Source organism: Scophthalmus maximus, chromosome 15 (genome assembly GCF_022379125.1).
Source record: "Scophthalmus maximus strain ysfricsl-2021 chromosome 15, ASM2237912v1, whole genome shotgun sequence".
Classification (NCBI taxonomy): domain Eukaryota; kingdom Metazoa; phylum Chordata; class Actinopteri; order Pleuronectiformes; family Scophthalmidae; genus Scophthalmus; species Scophthalmus maximus.
In genome coordinates, this window is record NC_061529.1 from 3739761 (window position 1) to 3749487 (window position 9727).

Here is a 9727-nt window from a genome sequence, read left to right on the forward strand (position 1 = left end):
TTCAATTTTTGTGGTGCATTTGCGGTCCTTATGCCAACATTTCGGGGGGGGGGGGGGGGTTCTACACGTGGTGGAGGGAATTCCCTGCTCAGAATCACAGTAGGGGGCTGTAGTCGCCGACCAGTTGTTTTTATTTATTTTAACGTTAAAGAAATAAACAACACACCAAAAAATAAAAAGAACCTCAGACAACGCGCGGGTCCTGAACGCGTCTTCGTCTGTGCGACGGGACAAGCAGGAAGTAGTTAGCGCGAGTTCACAGCAGCGGCCGGATGTTCGGTGTGAAGACAGGAACAACAAAGAAGGGAGGAGAGCGCCCGGGTTTTAAACCGACTTCGAAACTCACATCGAGGGAATCGATTTACTGAGTGCGTTGAGTAAGTATCGGTGTTTCTCTGCGGGCTGCGCGGGTGTTTCTTTATCTTGTGTCTTTGCTAGCTACGGCAGGTTGTGTCGCGTTAGCCGCCGCAGCGCGGCCGCTGCCGTTATGACATTATTGGCTAACTAGCTATTGTAGCGACTCACCTCGTAGTCAAACAATTTACATTTAAACGGTTAGCTTCACTTTTTAAATAATAATGTCATATATATATATATATATATAGCAACAACTCCTATTCAAACTGCGTTTCGTCAACAGTTAGTGATTGGATCTGATTTCTCTGACGGTTAAATCAGTAACGTGAACGTCACATCTCCGCTGTAGTTGACTGGTGATGTTAAATAAAAAAAAATAAAAACATATTTTTGATGTGTTTATTAAACCAGTGCGCACAGGATGATGTCTAACGTGAAACTTTATAACTGTAATTAACGAGCATAGGTGCTGATGTGTCTTATAAATGGTGGGTAATATAATAAATCAGTAATACTCAACATCATGCTGCGGTGGAATGTATATTTCAAAGGTACAAATATTTCACTGTTCTACACTTCTGTTGTATGATAGTTGTAGTCACTAGCAGCATTTCAGATGGATCTTTGACCTAAAATCACATCACATCACTTCATTAAATGCTGCATTAAATCATAATGATTACACCAGTGGGCCCTAAACCTTTTCTGGCCCTTTTGACCTTTTATGAATAAAACGGTGAGTAAGTGGACGTTTGGTCAAATGTCAGATATCAAACTGTTTGAGGCCGAAAGAGTGAAAACTTATATTTCACAAATGATGGGAAGTAAATAATTTTCAGATTTACGTAACATCAAATCATAATCCACCCACATACACATTCTATTCAGTGTTAATAATCATAATATTATTTTATGTAATTTGCTTTATATTACTTTTGAGGAATTAGGTTTTTATCATTTAGATTATTCCCAGAGAAACTGTGACCGGAGAACAAAAACCCGTACAGAGAAAAATGTGGATTTTAATCAGTTGGTTCCTATCAAATGTCTTGACTGCATGTTTAGAACCGATCCTGCTTCCCATTATAACTCGGGATATCCAAACCCGGAAGTCAGGGTGGGGATTTTCGACTCGGGGGGTCGTTCCACGCTTCCAGTTGCGATCTTTCCGACTCGGTGGTTCCGAGGTGTAACGGAGCGCAGGGAGAGTTCACCCTCAGTGTCTCTCGTGTCTCCACGGCAGCTCGGCCGAGCAGAACACAAAGACGGGAGGTTCATACTAAGAAGGGGATGTTGGAAGATACACACTCCGTTCACATAATTCAGGACTGATGAAACCGGCTCTTGTCAGCTTTAAAATGCATCTATGAACAAAATGAGGACCGTGGATTTCGTAGTCGTGGATTTAAGACCAGTGTGGACGGGAGGAGTGATTGTTGTGACCTGTAGCTCTTTGAATGAACATTGGTAAAGACACTCTTATTTGTTTTTCAGTATCAGCTGATCACTGGGAATTAAACCCGACTGTGAATTTAACCTTTAACGCATCAATCTGCAAATACATTTTTTTTTTACATCTACCACCAGTGCAATTTCCTGTTACAACACTACATCTTCAACTATGGAAAAACTCCAGAATAAAAAAGCCCTGTGTGTGTGTTTTTTAATATCGCTGTCAAGCCAATTTAAGATCTTACATTTGCCTCCCGTGGTTTTGACAATCTGTAAACACATGACGCAGTGTTGGTGTTTACACGCTCGACTCGATTCGTCGCCCCCTTGTCACCGCCACAAGCTGAATATTGTCTTCTCCTCCTCCCTTTCACCAGGGCCAAAAGAATTCTGGCCTGCATGTGAGGACGAGCGTGCGCCGAGGCAACGATGGTGAACAATATTGAAATGGATGTCGAAAGCAATATGGTGAGTGTGAACAAAAGAGAGAAAGGTGTCGCAGAGTGTGCTCAACGCCGGCGTCTGCAATGTCGACGTATTCGCTAATGAATGATTAGCCAACACTTTTTTTTTAGTTCCCTAAAAAACAAAGTGTTTCAGTGTGAAGTCGGCGATGAGAGGAGCCGCCTGTCTGATCGCTGGTCGGTGACGCCGCACACTGCGGAGGAGTCGCGTTACTTTTGTTTTTATTTGATAAGTTCTGACAAGGAAGGGGAGATGTTAGACCAAAGTAGTAACACAAGGATCATGAATGTGAGTGTGCCGTCTTCGCTCTCACTGTGAATAAAGGTGTGGCCTCCCGAGTGTATCCAAAGGGTCAAAGTTTCCCTTCACTGTCACGGTCAGCACAATCCTGCGTCTCAGCACAACGGTATTTCTTTTATTTGTCAGGGGGGAGGGGCTACATTTCTGTCCCGAATGTCACGTTATGGTCAATAGGTCACGTCAGTGTGTCTATAAGGGAATAGTTCCAGTATCACTGCTGTCAACAGATGGTCGACTCACACCGATTCAATAAAGTTGGGTCTGTATCGCTTCTTCTGACCCCCTTACTAATCTTGGCTGTATTCCCAGGACTGAGCAACAATGCGGCGCTCCGCATGGTGAGGTCATCTTTTTGAACGGCGGCCTGTTTAAAAAAAAAAAAAAAAAAAAAAGCAGCTTTCACTATTCAGATCATCAGTCTCTCTCTGGTGACGCCTCCCGATGAGATCGCTTCACGTCTGGCCCGGCCGCCTGCCGCTTGTCTCGACTCGCCTAACAGCCTGGCGGTTCTAGTTCACATAAGTCTTCTTGAATTTTCTCTTTTTTATCTCTTTTTCCTGACAGAACAGATCCTCGGGGAGGGAGGGAGCGAGCTCAGCGTTGTTGTCCTTGGAGGATAATCTGTGTAGGGAGTGTAAATGTGCCAGTTCAGCTCTGAAATGCGAACATGATGTTTTTTTACAGCATGTCTAAAGCCATACACGTTTCATAAAAATCCATTAGCTTTTGCTTTTGTGTGTGCGCCGGAAAAGAAATCTGGGTTCGCGGCCCCGGCCAGAGCTGTGGAATCACAACAGCAACAAAGAGAGAAACTTTCTCCAAAATCGCTTACTTCTCCTTTTTTTGTTATATGTTTTTCTGGCTACTCTTCAAGAGCATTGACTGAAAGGGAGGTAAAAGAACAAGGTTGACACATGAATTAAGACTGAATCATGTTCACAATGTTGGAACAAGTTACTTTATTATATCTGTATCTTACTGTTTGTCATAGACCGTCAGGATGTTTTCATAGTTTATCTCCAGGTGTGGCTGAGTTGGACCACACCTCAATTTGATCAACAGGCGTGATCTTTGTGTTCATTTTAGCTTTGCTTGATCTACTTACCGTGTTCTTTTAATATCATAATCATGTGTCCGTCTATATACCATGTTTTGTTTGTGTTTATGTAATAACAGAGATGCACTCTTGAAGCTGCCACTATAGAAATTCCCAAACACAAAATAATGTGATTGTTCTCCAATACCTGCAGGAACAGCAGGTCTCCGGCGCGGCCCCTGAACCCGCCCAGCAGCCACAGGAGGCCGCGGTGATCCGAGCCCGGTCCAGGGGAAGTTCTGGAGCCGAAGGAGGAGGAGATGGAGGAGTCGGCGGCAACGGCAGCGGGCCGGAGCAGAACGGGCAGCCGCCCACCGCTCGACCGCCGCACGTGGTGGAAACCGACGAGGACGAGGATGAGGAACTGACCCTGAAATACGGGGCCAAGCACGTCATCATGCTGTTCGTCCCCGTCACCCTCTGCATGGTGGTCGTCGTGGCAACCATCAAGTCCGTCAGCTTCTACACGCAGAACGACGGCCAGAGACTGTGAGTGTTGTTGTTGTTGTGGTGGCGGATTGTGTGTTTTTTAACACGGGCTTGTTCCAGACTGTCAGCCCCAATCTGCTGTAATACAACCGTCGTGTCACTAGGTGGCGTCGATGCAACATAAACTTTTATCTTTCCTGCCATAACTGTAATTACATGTTATGGTACCATGAGTTAAATAATGTGTCTTTTCATCAGTCTGTTTATGATACATGTTCCGTCCTCTGCTGTTTGTGACGTCTCCACGTATTTGTCGCACCTCAGGATCTACACGCCGTTCCCCGAGGACACGGACACGGTGGGGCAGAGGGCCCTGAACTCCATCCTGAACGCCACCATCATGATCACCGTCATCATCGTCATGACGCTGGTGCTGGTGCTGTTGTATAAGTACCGCTGCTACAGGGTACGGACGGGAAAGACTCGCCACATCATCACACTGCACGTCACGTGTCACTGCAGACCTGAGATTAATAATACAATCTTTTTTGGTTTGTTTAAAATACACTTTTCCTAGCAGACTTTTTGACTCATTCCTAGCAGACTTTTTGACTATTGGTTACAAATCTATTCAAGTTCCCCTAACTGCTGCTACGTTTACGCCTGGTGTCCACAATTCTTGGGAGTTGCAGAATGCCTAACTGAGAAGTGTTGAAACGCTGATGGTTCATTTCCTCACTGGTTCTTTCTGAGTCACGATTCCCAGCAGTGAAGGCGAAACGTCATAAAACACTCCACCTCCTCGTCAGACCCAAGAAAAGAAATATTCCTTAGTTACAGTTAGTTCATGTTAAAATCTAAGTGTAAAGAAACGTGCTGGGGTTTAAAACAAATGGTGAAATCCACACACCCGGAGAACCGGACAGGCGCGGCTGAGCACAATAGGACAATGGATTTTTCCCCCTGGTCCAAACTCTGTGTTGCTAACTGTTTTGTCTGTGGTAAACCCCACCCCACCTGGTAGTCTTGGTAGTTTAAAACAAACACTACTAACACAATATTTTTTTGCAAGTTGAAACGGTGCCGTACATTAAATCTCATGTCTGTGATCTTTTTCATTTCGCAGGTGATCCAAGGCTGGCTCTTCCTCTCCTCTCTTCTCCTGCTCTTCTTCTTCTCCTACATCTACCTCAAGTAAGCCACGCCCCCCCCCCCCCCCCAAACGTCTGATCTCTCCTGTTCCAAACTTCTCACAGATCCTCACTCTCACGTTCTCTCAATTCTTTTTTTACAAGGAGTCTTTCAACAGGCGTCTCCAACCCCGTCTCTGCTTTGTCCCAACAGGGAGGTTTTCAAAACCTACAACGTGGCCATAGACTACTTCACCCTGGCGATCATGATCTGGAACTTCGGCGTGGTGGGCATGATGTGCATCCACTGGAAGGGACCTCTGAGGCTTCAGCAGGCCTACCTCATCATGATCAGCGCCCTCATGGCCCTGGTTTTCATCAAGTACCTGCCAGAGTGGACCGCCTGGCTCATATTAGCCGTCATCTCTGTCTATGGTAAATCCTCCTTGACCTTTGCGTGAGCTTTTCGTGGGAGCAACATGTCTTCACTCGACCCGTTTGAAGATGTTTTTGTGCACCCCACATTCAGTCATCTGCTTCCTTTTAAAACTTAAAATCTCCTCTTCTCTCACAGACCTGTTAGCGGTGCTCTGTCCCAAAGGGCCTCTGAGGATCCTGGTGGAGACGGCCCAGGAGAGGAACGAGCCCATCTTCCCAGCGCTCATCTATTCCTGTAAGACAGACGCCGACCACAGATCCAACTCTATTTACTTCTTGTTTTGACAAAACAGAGAAGGGGGCAATGAAACACTTAAAGACCTCCTCCAGTCACGCTTTAATGTATATAAAAATAATCAGCTATGCCTAATATTTTGTTTAACATTGTTTACCCCCCCAACAAGTTTAGATTGCTTTTCTAAATCTGTGACGCACCAAATCCAGCTCTGCCCAGGATTCGTTTGAATTCCAAGTTGCAGAGAAGTGACACAGAAATCTCCTCCTGCAGGAGCGGAATGGGAAAACACCAGATACAAGTCCCTGTAGTCAATGTCAGACATGTTAGAGGACAGAAACAGAAGAAAAACACTTTTTTGAGTGGAGCGTGACTTTAATAATTAAAATATAGACAAAACATTTATCTGCTTTTGTTCTTCTTCCCCAGCTACGATGGTGTGGCTCGTCAACATGGCCGACACCGACAGGCCGAAGAGGAACTCGACAGAAGTGCCACAGCAGGAGCCTCAAGAGGGTGAGAGCGATGCTGTCAGAGTGTTTATTATTCAGCCAGGGTTCCGACCCGTGGCCGGATGGTTTTGTTTCTGTTGCCCGTTGTTGAGTCTGACTGATATCGCTCGTCCGCAGCTGTGGCGTCTCCCGCCCCCTCCGGTATGTTGCAGGACGACGGCGGCTTCACCCCCTCCTGGGTCAACCAGCAGGAGCACCAGCTGGGAACGCTCCAGACCACCGAAGACACCCGGCGCGAGATCCAGCAGCTGCCGTCTGACCGCCCCCCCGTCGATGACGACGACGACGAGGAGAGTGAGTGCCGACGGCGGAGCGTTTTTTTTTTACGATTTCTCCGAAAGTCGTGTAATCTGAACTTGGGCTCGACGTGAAGCCGACCTCTGTAATTCCAACTCATGAATTCTCAGATTGTCCGGCCCCCGGTCTTCTCCGCCTCAGCGTGCAATCACCATCTTTCACTTCCCTTCTCCTCCAAACACATGAAGGATTTCAGGAATGTTTTTTATGTGCGACTGTTTTTAGCCAGAGCAGATTAGGAAACGACTAGTCATGGCAATTGCTAGGTTTCACGTCTGCACCATTCAAGGGGCCCGCGCTTCTTTCTAACCTAAAGCTCCGGTAAATACGGGGCCGAAGCTCTCGCTTGTACAGTAATTACAGTCGAGGAAAAAGGATTTTCTATAGGGGTGTTGGAGGGCGTGGGGGCAGAAAGTGTTTTGTGTTTTGAATTAACTCCACCCTGACGACTGTGGTGTCGTTCCTCAGGGGGCGTCAAGCTCGGCCTGGGAGACTTCATCTTCTACAGCATGCTGGTGGGAAAGGCCTCAGCCGCGGCCAGCGGCGACTGGAACACCACGCTCGCCTGCTTCGTGGCCATCCTCATCGTGAGTAACCGCAGCCGCTTATTTTAGGTGTCGGGGCCCCGACTCGCCCACAAACCTCGGCGCAATATCTTCTAACCCCACGTTATGTGAAACCGCTTGATTGCACAGCGGGGACCGTTTATTTTTTGTTTTGGTACACAAGCGCTCATTGTGTCGTTTGGTTCCGTCTCGTCTCCGCAGGGCCTGTGTCTGACCCTGCTCCTCCTCGCCATCTTCAAGAAGGCGCTGCCCGCTCTGCCCATCTCCATCTTCTTCGGCCTCGTGTTCTACTTCGCCACCGACAACCTGGTGCGGCCCTTCATGGACAAGCTGGCGCTACACCAGTTCTACATTTAGCAGGACCGCCGCCGCCCTGGTTAGCCCCTCACACCTACACGACGCACTCAGGCCAACAACACGAGAGCGTCGTTCCCCTTCGCAGCCGAGGAACAAAGGATGATGACGCAGGGAAGAACTCACAATGGCGGGACACAGAAGTTGTTTTTGTTCTGCCTTTTTTCTTTCCGGCTTTAACGGGAGGGTATTTCCCCCACAACAGCCGTTCTTAGATCTTTTATTTTTTGCGTTTTAAAACCAAGAAGTGACGTTTGTGGCTCGACGTCGGGACCTCGGCCTTCGAATAGTCTGTCGATCACCAGTCCAAGAATATTTTACCTTTTATTTATCCAGGGAAGCTTCTCGAGAACTTCATTTTTCAGCATCGCTCCAGCTGTCACATCCACACACACACACACACACACACACACACACACACACACACACACACACACACACACACACACACACATATCCGCCAACAACCCCAGTCTCCAACAGTCGGTGCCTTGCCCATGGACACCTTGGCTGGTAGCTGTTGAGCACAGGGAGACGGTCTGATTGATGCTTCCCCCTCAAAGACTCGAATCAAACATCCTTCCCTTCACAAATCCATTGTCCCCGAGCTTCATCGAAAACAAAACGGACACTCAGCGTTGATAGTGATAATAGAATTGATTGGTGATCGTGTCGTTTGATTGTGTAACGAGCTGTCAGACACCAGAGCGTGCTTTTCCTCACCGCTGTAAAGAATGGTTAAGACCCTCTCTCTTTTTTCTTTTTACCCACTTAAGTCACACACACACACACACACACACACACATATCAAATAAAAACAAAGCTCTGATTCCGGAGCAACTTCACACCCAGAAAGATTTGCACTGAACTGGATGTTTTTGAACACGAGAATCTTCGACATGTGGTACAAGTGGTAAAAGAAAAAAAAAGTGTATATCAAGAATTTGAGTGTGTTTTTGTGACGCCGTGTTCTCTCACCTTGAATTGACCTTGAATCACATTTTGAATCCACCGCCTGCAGAGGTAGTAACGTTCACACACACACACTCACACACTCACACCTGAGACTCGCCTGCCGTGTCTACCGCCGGCCACTGAGCGGTTCTGCTGGAGCAGTCGGAGGTTCAGTGCCTTGCTCGAGGGCGATTGAGTCGTCGTAGTCGTCGTTGTTGTTGTTGTGGGACAGAAATGTGCTTTTCATACTCGACCCTGACTGAGATGTAATATGTTTTTCTTTTTTTCTTTTTGTTTTTGTAATAATAATGTCCAGGGATTGTTACCTGTTGTCGCCAGGTCACAAACTCTGAACCTTGAGGCTTCAGCGGCCGCCGCGACGCTCGCCTGGTGCTGTCTTGAACTATGCTACATCCAATACGTAAACTTATTTCGTCTACACACGGATATTATTGTGTGTTTTTTCAAAATATGCAGAAGAGACACTTTGTACTTTTCCAAACATGGGGTGGGGGGGGGGGGGGGGGGGGGGGATCAGGGCTCCTATGAAGATCAGGAAAATCTGGGAAAATGTGACGAAATAAGAAATAAAGTTCAGGTGTCGAGGGAAAATGTCGGTCAATAAGGGAGTTGTAGATTTAGTTACATTTTTTGGAAAAAATATTCCAATCATCGTGAGCCTAATTGATTATTTTTAATCAAGTTCAAAAAACTCAAAGGTTAAATCAAAGTAAGAAACATTGAGACGTGTGTGAACCCAACAACCTGAGATAAAGACTGAGGCTGCTCTCCGAGTTTCCTGCTTTGCAGAGTAAAAGACACCGAGACGGAACAAAACAATAATATTTGTTCTGAGACTGTTTCGTTTCTTCCCCTTCTGTTTGCGGGGGGGGCAAATATGTCGGGTGACTGCCTTTTTTTTTCTTTCTTTTTTCTGTCCTCCACATGCATATGTGTTATGCAAGGTTCTTCAATTCAGATTTTGTTCCTCTTTCTTTTGTCTTTTTTTAAATAAACCGATGAAACTGAAAATTGCCCCTCGTGGCTGTTTATTTGTCGAACACGCAGATTGTCAAGTCTCGTAATGTTTATTTTTTTTCCCGCCCACATTATGGCACTTACAGTGGTAATCTGTGAAATCA

At 46.5% G+C, this 9727-nt stretch overlaps 1 protein-coding gene across 2 annotated transcripts; it reads left to right on the plus strand.

Moving 5' to 3' along the window:
- The first annotated feature begins 222 nt into the window (after positions 1-222).
- On the plus strand, positions 223-9617 carry psen1 (presenilin 1). Of its 2 annotated transcripts, none has more exons than XM_035610657.2 (11): positions 223-377; positions 2187-2277; positions 3825-4159; positions 4424-4565; positions 5226-5293; positions 5444-5664; positions 5804-5902; positions 6332-6418; positions 6532-6708; positions 7180-7298; positions 7479-9617. In XM_035610657.2, exons 2-11 carry the CDS (start codon positions 2239-2241, stop codon positions 7632-7634), a joined length of 1443 nt encoding a protein of 480 aa, XP_035466550.1. In that variant the 5' UTR covers positions 223-377; positions 2187-2238; the 3' UTR covers positions 7635-9617. The 2 variants fall into 2 exon arrangements, with proteins under 2 accessions (XP_035466550.1, XP_035466551.1); XM_035610658.2 differs by having other exon boundaries at positions 251-368.
- Positions 9618-9727: the final 110 nt, after the last annotated feature.

Excerpts from the sequence above, each read along its gene's own strand:
- psen1 (XM_035610657.2), top strand. The coding sequence starts at position 2,239 with ATGGTGAACAATATTGAAATGGATGTCGAAAGCAATATG. Across the intron at positions 4,160-4,423 it reads CAGAACGACGGCCAGAGACT|GATCTACACGCCGTTCCCCG; the intron begins GTGAGTGTTGTT and ends GTCGCACCTCAG. Across the intron at positions 5,294-5,443 it reads TTCTCCTACATCTACCTCAA|GGAGGTTTTCAAAACCTACA; the intron begins GTAAGCCACGCC and ends TTGTCCCAACAG.